Genomic DNA, 12,830 nt, shown 5'->3' with positions numbered 1-12,830 from the left:
AAACTTGGCTTAAAAACTCGAACAATTCTGGCGTTCTTTTAATCATCAGAAAATAACTAATGTAAGCTTTGATGAGAACGAGAAAAGTTAGCAGAAATCTTGCGTTTGATACACACATGATTATAGACTAAGTCTTTTTTTTATGGTTGTGTATGAAAATTTAGTTGGTCATGAACGTCTATGTGACCTTCTATGTTTATGTGAAGGTAATGCAGTGTGATGAGAAATCTAAAGAGTTAAGAAACAATTTGTGCTTGATATGTTTGGTATCATAAATAAAGACTAATATTTATATGCTTTTGTATGAAAATCTAGTTGGTTGATGAACTTTTGCATGAATTTCTGGTGTTTATGTGAAACTAATATAAGTCTAATAAGAAACAGTAAGCAAAAAACTCGAGCCTGAAACATATAAACTATAGATAAAATCTAATTTTTGTTTATGCTTGTGCGTAAACATTTAGTTGGTGATGGACCTCTATGTGAACTTTTAATGTTTATGTTAAGATAATATAGTGTGTTGAGAAATCTAAGACTTTAGTAGCAATCTCGGGCTTGATACATGTAGTACCATAGAGTCAAATGTGTATATGCTCTATATAAAGGTTTTAGTTGTTGACGAGCTTCTGTCAATTTTGCTCTTTGATTCGGTATTGTTTATGACTATGAGAAATCCTAAGAGTTAGTAGCTTGTACTTGCTACATGATCTTAAGCTACTCACTTAACTTTTTCTTGTTACTTACCTTGCGCTCAACTCCTTTTACATTAGTCATTGAAATGAATGCATGATGATGCTCTTTTTCTTGTTTGTGTATCTTCATTGAGGTTGGGGATATTGTTAAGTATTATTCACACACAAAAATTATTTGCTAATGAATAATTATTGCAACAAAATAATAAATAATCTTATTCCAATTTCACATGGATATCATCAGGGATGGATTCGGAAAAATGTTCTTGTGGGGCACAAAATCAATTATGCATAACATTAATAATGTATTTAATATAGATTCTAGTAATTAAAAAACTCATCTATAATAGTCACGAAAACATCAACACACAATACTTTTCACTATTTTTTTAATATCCATACATGATTGTTTTCATTTTCACCATAAAAAGTAACAAAAAACCACAAAGCTCCAGCGATAATCCTTTATAGTTGTTCTTGATGTGGTCTCGTGTTTTGATACCTTGGTATGATTTTCTCATTTTCTACATTATTAAATACGTAATTTTCCAATATGCATAACTAAACAATCATTTAACCATTCATCTCCCATATGATTGCACTTTTGATTCCTTATAACTTACATGGCTGAGAAAGTTCTTTCTATAATTGTAGTTGCAACCGGTAATATCAATGCTAACTTCATAAGTAGATATACCAACGGATATGCAGCATGCTTCTTTGTTTCGACCAACTGTTTGCAAAGATCACGAATTCCCTTAAATTTTGAAAATCTCTCATCTAGTGAACATCTATAATATAATTCTCAAGCTGATTTTGAAGCACTAGAAGTTTAATCCAAGGAAAGTCGTATGGATAAAATTGAGCATACTGAACAAGTCTTTCCTTATTAAAATCAGTGAACAAGTCTCTTGGGCTCAAGCATGCCACACAAAGAAGTAACTCGGTAGTTGTCTCTGCAAAGCGATTATTAAGCTCTTGAAGCTATCTATCAATCACTTGATAATACTAGTGTAATGAAAGTACTCTAAAGGGGGTGAATAGGAAAATATACTAATCTAATCCGATATTAATGCTAAATTAAAACTTATTAACAAAATCCTAGCAAGTATGATATATAATGAGATATATGCAAGGATATGTAATTGACACAAGGGTGAAATAAATATGAAAAAATATAAACAAGATAGTGAGCAAATAACCAAAGCAAACACAAGAAAATGATCACAGAGTTCGGTCCTTCCGACCTACGCCTCTGTTCCCCACTCCCGGGGAGAATCCACTATCACAACGGGTTTTTAACGTTCACCCAAAACGTTTATACCTCACAATCTCGGTTTTTTAGCTCACCAAAAATTTACACAACTCACACTCTTGTAATCACACTCTACACCCTCTAAGTGTTGGTCTCTAGCCCGTGTCGCTTTCCTCAAGTGTTCGAAATTACCATCTCTCTCTAGGCTTTACTACCGACTCCACTCCTCTTGGAATCGACCATGTCTCTCACCACACACTCCTCTCGATGTATAAGTGTATTACAAAGTGATCTCACAAATTAGGCTCAATAAAAAGATTTGTTCTCTACAATAGATGAGAACGAATTGCAAGCTCACACTCTAAGTAACACAATCTCACAACCCCAAATATGTTATGTGTGAAATACTAAAACCTCAATAGGCTGTATGTGTAAACAAAGAGTAAAATCAAATATAAACTCAATTTAATCTAGCAAATATAACTATGACAAATTAAGCATAAACAAGCTAGATAATGAGTTTATGAAAACTTCTCTAAAACAAGAGTGGATGGATGTAGACTGAAGCCCAAACAAGAATGGATAATCTTCTCTTCCTCTTGTGAAAATTTCTTCACAAAACAAACTTGAAACAAAACTTAAAATAAACTTTTAAACCATTGTAAAACATGACTAATTAAAACTCTCTTGGATAATTGAAATAGTTATGACAAAAGGGTATATATAGAGTGGAAGAAACCAACCCAAGAAAACACCAAAAACCCATAAAAACAATAAAATAAATAAAATCTAGAAGCTAGTCGTTACTCTGCAACGACTAGTTTATAAGTTGACTTATAAGTTGACTTGTATGATATAAGTCGACTTATATGAGCTGCAAGTCGACTTTACAGATGAAAACAACAAACTGCACAATAAATTATAAGTTGACTTATAAGTCGACTTATCATAAGTCAACTTGCTAGGTATATAAGTCGACTCAGTAGATAAAAACTGTAATTTCCAGAGCAGATCATAAGTTGACTTACAGTGCTTATAAGTCGACTCATGAACGTGCACAGACACTGTCCATGTATGAAATCTGATTTTTAAAGTATTTTTAAAAATAGCAAATAAATTCTAAAAAAATATAAAACTTTGCTAAATGATTATATACATGATAATGAGCATGTTACAATTTTTTTTCAAATTGCACTTCCTAATATAAAATCTCATCATTTTGCAAAAACACTCAAATGCTTGTTTGTATAAACACTTGATTTTGATTTTTGATTTTTGACTTAAACTAAAGTTTGTAAACTTTTATATAGCTTTATAGACTTCGAAAAAGATATAAAATAGTATTATCAAGTCTATAAATCAAGAACACAATGTTTTATCAAAAATACATATATTATGATATCTTTCAAAATAATAAACATGATTTCAAAACTTGATTTTACTGAAATCATATCAAGCACATATAAACATGAAAATATATTTGTATATGTGTATTGAGTTTTCATGTTTATGTGGCTAAACACATTATCAAAACAAAATCGATAAATAGGAAACTAGTATATATGTATATGTATATAACTAATAGTTTCATATTTATACGATTTAAACTTGAAAATGAAAACCAATGAAAACGAAAGTAATATGTGTGTATAGTTTGAGCTCTAAGTATCAATACACAAAGTATAGACCTAAACTAATATACCAAGCAATGATCTTCATGATGCTCGATGTTGGTAACATGGATGAAGCTTGATCTTAAATCTTTGACTTGAATGTATTAGCTTCAATCCATGTTCCTTCCATCCTCCAATGGATATGATCGTGTAAACGCAAATCCAACCAACCTCCAACCTCGATATTTGTCTAGAATCCTTATTAAACAAATACATTCACTAGACAAATGATGTTAGGAATTGTTTATAATCATCAAATCAAGATTAGGGAGTAGACTCATAAATATAAAGTCAACATGTAATGCATGTGCTTTGCACGTGAATGTACATGTTTCAAGATTTAAATTTTTTTTGAATAGTAAAACTATGTGTTAATAAATAAAATTGTACAATAAGATTATTTAAAAAGAAATGTATAAATTAATTATTATTGTGTAATTATTATAATTGAATGTTTTCTTATAATGATCGTCTAGTGTCAAATTTTTAAATAAGTCTCCAAATCTAAAATTGTTCTTAAATAAAAACTGTCAATTCTATAAGTTCTCTTAAACATGCCACTCCAACTTGAAAGTTATTAACTTAACTCTAAATTAATTAAGCTTTATTGATCTTGCTAGTTTTTTCCTGATATTTCCTAGATAGTTACACTTGATACATGTAACATATTTCAATAATTATTTCTCATCATAATTATTTAATAGGATAAATTACACTAAACCCTTATGAATTTTTAGCCTATATGAACTTTCAAATTTACACTAAACCCCTAATAACTTTTCTATTTCAAATAGACCTCAGTAACTTTCTGAATTTAATTAGAACTAGAAAATGGCATTAAAAGGTATTTTGAAAGTTATTGGGATTTGGTGTAATTTATCTAAAAGATATTAGGGGATTTCTATAAAAGTTATTATAGGTTTAATGTGATTTTGAAAGTTCATAGAGTCTATTTACTACAAAATGCTAAAAGTTTATAGGGATCTACCATAATTTACCTTATTTAGTATTATATTTTTTAGTTCAAGTAATGTTATTAAAATATTTATATTGTCTATATACTATAAAATATTTATCTAATTTAATTTTTTGACTATGATCTTAAATAATTTAGTATTATAAATATTTTATAAATTTTTACTATACTATCATTAACAATTAATAGTACTATTATTAATATTAAATATTTTTTTTGTAAAAAGATTAGCTTTAAATCATTACCAAGTATATATTGTTCAGTATCATGTAATAATCTTTGAGAAAACACTATAAAAATAATATTAAATTATTTATTTAATAATATAATACTACATAAATAGTGTAATTCATAATTCGTGTGATATTATTAAAATAATTACACTATTTATTTTATTGCTCATTAAATTATAGTATAATTCTTAATAATATTTAGTAATATATTATTCTATTTATACTCTTATTTAATTATTTTATTATAAGTCATAAATAATTATTACAATAATTTAATTGGTTACTACTAATAATTGTGTATATTTATTTTATAAATTATTTTATTTTTTATTTTTAAATAATTAATAATTATAATATTATTGATAATTATAATTATTTAGAATGGTGAAGAGGTGCATAATTAATAAGAGGTTATATTTAGTTAATAAAAGATTAATTAGAGATAATGGCATAAGTAGAACTTATTAAAATTTGAGTGGACAAAAAAGAAAATTAAAAGTTTTAACAACCCAATCTTTTTTTATAGGAGTATAGATATAGATACTTCAACTTGAAAATGATGCAATTTTCAAATATTTTGAACTTTATGTCTTGACTTCCCTGGAGCTACAAATAAATTGTTTATTTTTGGAAATATAATATTGTTCCTTTTGCAAAAAGAACAAACTTCATGAAGCGAATACTACCATTCATCATCTCTCATCGATTGTAATCGTCACTTTGATACTTCAACTAATGCCATAACATTTACAATATACTAGTTTATTGCACGTGTGTTGCACGTGGACATATTTGTTTTATGTTCTAATACTTTACACAATTCATTATTTAATTAGTTATTTGTGAAAAAATTTAGGGTTATTTTGTGAACATTGGCAAATCATGAAATATCCAAAAGATATAATTTTTTTTAATCTTAAAAGATATAATTCTATTTACTTTATAATTTAAGATAATAAATGACATTTAATAACTACTGATAGTTTTACGTGCAAATTTAGAAATATAGTTTTAACATTAGGGAGGTTATAACATACTTATTATATAAAAAAATTTACACATCAACAAAACCGGTAGTATTATGATACATAAAAAGAAGCAGACTCTTTGGATTCCTTAACAGTCAAATGTAATTACCACTTAAATAAGAACTACAATTGAAAATGTAACTCTCATTTCAAGTATGCATGAATGCATGCACTAGTGACATTTTAAGTTGACACTTTGTTTACAAATTGAAACGTATATTATTAGTTTGTCATATGTGCGTTTTAAGTGGAGGGGTTACAAAAAATAGAAGTTAATATTAGTGGACAATTAATAGGAGAGTTATGCCATTATTAAGAATGTATGCATGTAAGCATTTTAAGTTGACACTTTGTTTATCTAATACTATTATAAAAGTGTGTTGGTATGTTAAAATATTTCTTCCCAAAATGCCCTCAAATTTATGTTAAAACATATACATACATAACATAACACATACATAAAACATACAAATTTATGTTAAAACACATACATACAAAACATAACACATACATAATAAAACATATAGATACATGCATAAACCATAACTATGTATATTTGTAATTATTTTATTAAATATTAATTGCACTTGATAAGACATCAGTTGCAATTGATTTTTTCCCTCCACACCTCGGCAACTAATTGCAATTGATGTCTTTTAATTGTAACTGATGTCTTTTAATTCATTCAAAAAAAACCGCACTCATAACTGATGTCTTTTAATGTGGAAACGCAGGGAGGTCCATTATATATTTGCAATTGTTTTAATTACAATTGATAAGAATCAGTTACAATTGAAAAAAACATAGGAAGTTCATATTTATATTGCTATTTGTTGGTCAAAAAGAACCAACAATTTTCCTCGGCAGCTAATTGCAATTGATAAGATATCAGTTACAATTGTTTTTTTCCCCTCCACACGTCACTTGAAAAACCGCACTCATAACTATGTACTAAATGTTGTTTACACTTTTGTAACCTCCCATTATCAAATGCACTTTTAATTATGTACTAAATGTTGTTTATACTTTTGTCTCTTCTATCTCCTATAAATGTAATCCATACTCAACTTCCATCTTACAAAATCTCATCAAATCGTACCAAAAAAATATAAAACAGGAGGTGATGGAAACAACACTATGTGATTCAAAAAGGTTAGTAAAAGCATGTTTTTTGTAAGGTATAAACTACGAATTATATAACGTTGTTTTAACTGATATCTTATTACAGATTTTTCATTTTGATAAATTTTATTTATTTTAGGACCGGACTTTAATTTGTGGAAGCTATTTTTTATAATGTATGTGCAACTTATGGAGGTTGATGATGGTGTAACTTGGAGTTCATCATGCACAAAGTAAAATCACATATTAGTTCTTAATTTCAAATGAGAGTAGCAAATAATATATAATTTATTATCTCCAAAGTGTAAATTATATCCTAAAATCCCAATTTAGGAGTACTAGGATAAAAAAAACTTTACTTACAAATCCATATATTATTTACTGGTGGTCTTAATAAGAGATTACAACCATCCCTATAATTATATCTTACTTGAACATTTATTTTGCCAAATCTAACATGCTACGCTCTATCTGACCATTGCAATGTAATAGATCCATATTTTAGACAAAAATAACATTAAAGTATGTATGATATAACTTATTTTCCCTTTGGTTGTTTAGTATGTAAACCATATGTAGCACATTCTCTATAATAGTATTTTTCTTCATTACTTTTAAAATTTAATTTTTACAGCCATCAAAAATACTTTTTTAATGTATCCTAAAATACCGATTTAGGAATACTAGGATAAAAAAAAACTTTATTTACAAATCCATGTATATTATTTATTGGTGGTCTTAATAAAAGATTACAACCATCCCTATAATTATATATTACTTGAACATTTATTTTACCAAATCTAACATGCTACACTCTATCTTACCATTGCAATGTAATAGATCCATATTTTAGACAAAAATAGCATTAAAGTATGTATGATATGATTTTTTTCCCTTTGGTTGTTAAGTATGTGAACCATATGTAGCACATTCTCTATAATAATATTTTTCTTCATCAGCCATCAAAAGTAATTTATATAATTTTTTATAATAGTTATTTTGTATTAAATGACTCACTTATTAGTTGAATAATTATTTTGGATTTGCTCATTGGAACGTAAAACAAGTATGCCAAAGTGCAATGCACGTGCACTAACCAGGTACTGAGAGGAGAGATATAAGACAGTTCTTTCACATATATCTGCTCATATCATAAGTTTTTGGGTCTAATAGCAAGTCAAAAATACTTTGATTACTAAATTGGCAATTAGTTTAGAAAAATTATGCGAATAATGAATTAATAATAAAATTCAAAACCTTAAAGTATCATCTCAAAAGGCTAATGAATGGCATGGCCATGGGATGCGAATAAATAGGCCATACATCTCTTTGGATTTATCAAAACAAATTATTAGCCAACTAATATTTCTTAACATGTGTTATAAGTTTCTTTTTCACCAATGTTGTTTCTTGCAAAAAATTAAATCATAACTCAACTTTAATTTAGATCAAGAACAAGGTAATGAAGGAGAATATATATATATATTAAGGATACCAATTTCTCCATTAAAATTTCTAAATTGAGTTATTTATTTAGGTTAAGACCAAATTACCCTTGGTTGAAATTAGCCTCCTCCCCTTGTAAAAAGGTAGGTAAAAATATAAATAAAGCAATAAATAAGTGTAAAACAAAGCCATAATTAACATGTGAGTAGAACATGCGAATACCCATACAATCCCCCCCCTCCCCCCCCCAAAAAAAAACAACAATTTTTAAAAAATCCTTCTTAATTACAATAATCCTTACTTCGTACTTTTTCACATATGAGTAAAATTACGCAGAGTGATATTTTTGGCAATAAAAATTGTGTTTCACGCTTTTAGGGTTTAAATGTGGTGTTTTGAGAGCCTTAAAACTTAAAAGAGTTTTGTGACATTTTAAAAATTAAAGGGATTTATTCATGGGCATTTGCGAAATTTACCCTAAATAGATTGTATAAGTTTTATGATTAGAAAAACTAATCTGATATCTAATAAAGTGTTAATGCAAATCGAACTAATTTAAATTGCAATTAAATAATAAAATTATAAAATAGAAAAATAAAATTAACATTGCAATGCCCACATATAAACAAGAAAATGGACACACGTGCAAAGCACGTGCACCTTACTAGTAAATTAAAACGTATATTATTAGTTTGTCATATGTGTGTGCATTCAATTCTTAGATATTATGTCAAATACAACTTACAATCTTGACATGAATATTTGTTTGCTTAAATTGATTGAGTGTCCATGGACTGAACCTCAAGACCAAATAAAGGTAAGCACGAAGATCCTGCTTGCAATAAATCATTTCCCCTGATTCCGAGTTGTTAAATGGTCGGAATAAGTTGTTGTTTTACTTGTAATCTGCCAGTTTGGGTGACAGCAACATAAACACAAATAAATGAGAAGCTTTCTTATTTTCAGAATTTTATTTTTGATTGATCTCCTGTTATTTTTTATGATCGAGAAGGTGTCAGATTTGCAAAGATACACTGTAGTCTGTAGACAAAATTCGTAAACACAAGCAGAGAGATCAAAATCAAAATTCTTCATTAGAATGATAATACTCTTATCCTTGCAAAATTTCAAGTGGTAAAGGTTCTAAAAACAGATGTAAAACTGACAAACTCAATCACGAAACACCTCTTTCTCTAAGCTGAAAATGACAACTTTTGAGGCCGTCAATCTAATTTCTTGGCGCAAAGGATCCCTTCTTGGTTTCTAGAATAGGTTAGGCAGATATCCTAGTGCAAAGACTTGAGTATATTCTCCACTTCGCTTACAACCCCAGATTCGTCACGAACTATCAGCTTGCCTCCGGGCCTTGCTATCCTATCAACCTCTACTACCACTGGTAAAATCTTGCATCTGAAATTTTTAGAAATTGACTATATATGTCTGGTTAGGCCAAAGACATAAATGTATGTACGGTGAAAACAAAAACTAAACAATGGTTTTCAACCCACCTTTTCTTCACTTGAGAGAACAAACGATCAGCGTGCAGGAGGTCGTAAGTTCTTGGATAGGTACTGAAAGATTCACACCAGTCATGGTACATACCAAAGAGGCCACACTCATAGATAATCGACAGTGTATCTGGTGAAGCAATGTTCACTAAATTCATGACCCACACTTTCATATCTTTGAGTGCAGCAGCAAACCTATAAGAACAAAGCATAAAATTATCATGGGCTCATTATGAACACATAGTAGCAGTAGAGTGGCAGCACTACCATGAAATATTATAACCTTACCCTCTATAGACAGGTCTCATGTCCATCACATTTCTGACTCTGGATCAGTCAATACCAAAACCATGAGATAAGACTTGTTGACAACACGTTTCCAGTGTTGGTAAGTGTAAATCTAATTCATCAAATGAGTGAATTATATAGTTTGCAAGTAAGGGCTATTATGATAAATAAAAAAAGCAGGCTCTTTGGATTTTGTAACAGTTAAATATAATTGCCACTTAAATAAAAACTACAATTAAAAATATAACTCTCATTTCAAGAATACATGAATGCATGCACTAATGGCATTTTAAGTTGACACTTTGCTTGCAAATTGAAACGTATATTATTAGTTTGTCATATGTGCGTTTTAAGTGGAGGGTTTACAAAAAATAGAAGTTAATATTAGTGGACAATTAATAGGAGAGTTATGCCATTATTAAGAATGTATGGGACAATTAATAGGAGAGTTATGCCATTATTAAGAATGTATGCATGTATATGTATGTGTTTATATGTATGTAAGTATGTGTTTTATGGATGCAATGCATGTATATGTATGTGTTTATATGTATGTAAGTATGTGTTTTATGGATGCATGTATGTGGTTTGGAGAGCATTTTTGGAAGAAATATTTTACCATACCAACACACTTTTATAATAGTACTAGTATGGTGCACGTGCGTTGCACGTGTAAATACTTTCATGTTTATATGTAGCCTTATAGTTTTTATTGTATTGATTAATTTTTTTTCTACTTGACATATACATGAAAGATGTCATTGGGTTATAAATAGATGTCATAGGGTTATAAATAATATATATATTATTTATGATATAAATAGATGTTATAGGGTTATAAATAGCATCATAAAAACACTAATTTGGCATATGAAAAACCAGTATATTGACCAAAAAGACCATAAATAAATGAAGTAACCAAAATTATTTAATTATATGTACACTTAATGTAGCATAATCATATCTTATTTAAGTTTGATATAAATAGACAGAAAGGAGCTCAATTTTAGCAGGCTTCATCAACTTCAAAAGATGCATCTTTGTCAAATTGTAGAGAGCCATGGGGAATCGGGCTGTAGCAAGGCAATTTGATCTATAATAGCTAGAGTCCATGACCTGCAAACAGAACTGAATCGAGCATGATCAGGCATCATAAACTTATGGAGGATCAAACCTAACTATAAATGTTACATAAATAGGGAAATTACCTTTGAGATCAAAGATAGTCCGTTGCATTATAAATAGTTAACAACTTTAATACACATCTTCGTTGCATATTAGAATATTGTGTTAGATAATAATTGTTTGAAAGTTAATTTGTACAAAATGTGCATCATAGAATGAAAAAATAATGAGTCATGATTTTGATGAGGTGATTTACCTTTGAGGCAATAATACTTCTGGATACACAATATTTTTCGCGTATGTTTTTGTTGTTCTTCTTGTTTGGTCAACTTTCACTAATACCTTAGTTGTTCTCATTGATATCCCCCTTGATAATGCAACATATAATTGACCATGTGAGAATACATGGTGTGGCAAATAAACTCCAACATAAGGTATTGTTTGTCCCTGCGCTTTGTTTATTGTCATTGCAAAACATAGTCGGATTGGAAATTGTTTTCTACGAAATTGGAATGGATAACCCTCATTTTCAGCTGGAGATAATGGTATTCTAGGAATCATGACATTTTGACCAGAATGTTGACCAATTGTGATTTTAGCATAGATAACATTATATTCATATCCTCTATAGATCATTCGTGTGCCATTGCACATTCCATTAGATGGATCAAGATTACGTAACAGCATGATCGGACAATTTCTTTTAAGAATCAATTTGTGAGGCGGGAGTCCATTCGGCATTAAGGTGTTTAAGAACTCTTCTTGGTAATAATTATTTGTGTCATCTACTGCTTCATCAAAGCTAAAGAATATTTTAGCTTCACCAGGAAATAATGCAATTAATTTTTCATTAAGTCCATCAACATACTCATTCCTTGTTGAAAGAATAGCAAGTTGTGTCATGTATTCAGCTGATGATGAATTTGATTGTAATGATGGAAAGATAGCATCAATCAATTTTTTCAGATTTTTCATCATTGTCATATTCTATTACCATTTCATGTGGAAGAAGTATAAAATTCTCATCTATTGTGGGTTCCTCTCCATTCCCCACGCACAATAAGAACTCTCCAAATACTTGATCAGTTCTTGCTCTCATATTAATAGTGAGAGATAATTTCTCCATTTTTTTCCCAGAGATATGATTTCACAAGACTTGCATTGACTGTTTCTGCTCTAGTGCCCCGTGGAACAACTGGTAGAACTTGACGAAAATCACCTCCAAACACGACTACTTTTCCACCAAAAATTCTTTTGTCACCTATTACATCCCTCAATGTTCTGTCAACCGTCTCAATCGTAAATCTTTTTGCCATAGGTGCTTCATCCCATATTATAAGTGATGCCAATCGTATCAATTTTGATGTTCCATCCTGCTTTGATATATTGCACATTGTGGTCTCATTAGCAGTAATTGGAATTTTGAATCGCGAATGTGCAGTTCGCCCTCCTGGCATTATTACTACAGCCACTCCTGATGTCGC

The 12,830-nt window shown here is 29.3% G+C and overlaps 1 protein-coding gene across 1 annotated transcript; it reads right to left on the bottom strand.

The window, feature by feature from the left end:
• Nucleotides 10,247–12,324, bottom strand: LOC109830823. Its single transcript, XM_020398185.1, has 2 exons — nt 11,689–12,324; nt 10,247–10,333 (listed from the first exon to the last, which is right to left on the bottom strand). Exons 1-2 carry the CDS (start codon nt 12,322–12,324, stop codon nt 10,247–10,249), a joined length of 723 nt encoding a protein of 240 aa, XP_020253774.1.

The sequence above is a fragment of the Asparagus officinalis genome, chromosome 2, assembly GCF_001876935.1.
Source record: "Asparagus officinalis chromosome 2, Aspof.V1, whole genome shotgun sequence".
NCBI lineage: Eukaryota > Viridiplantae > Streptophyta > Magnoliopsida > Asparagales > Asparagaceae > Asparagus > Asparagus officinalis.
This window is presented reverse-complemented; position numbering and strand designations above follow the sequence as displayed.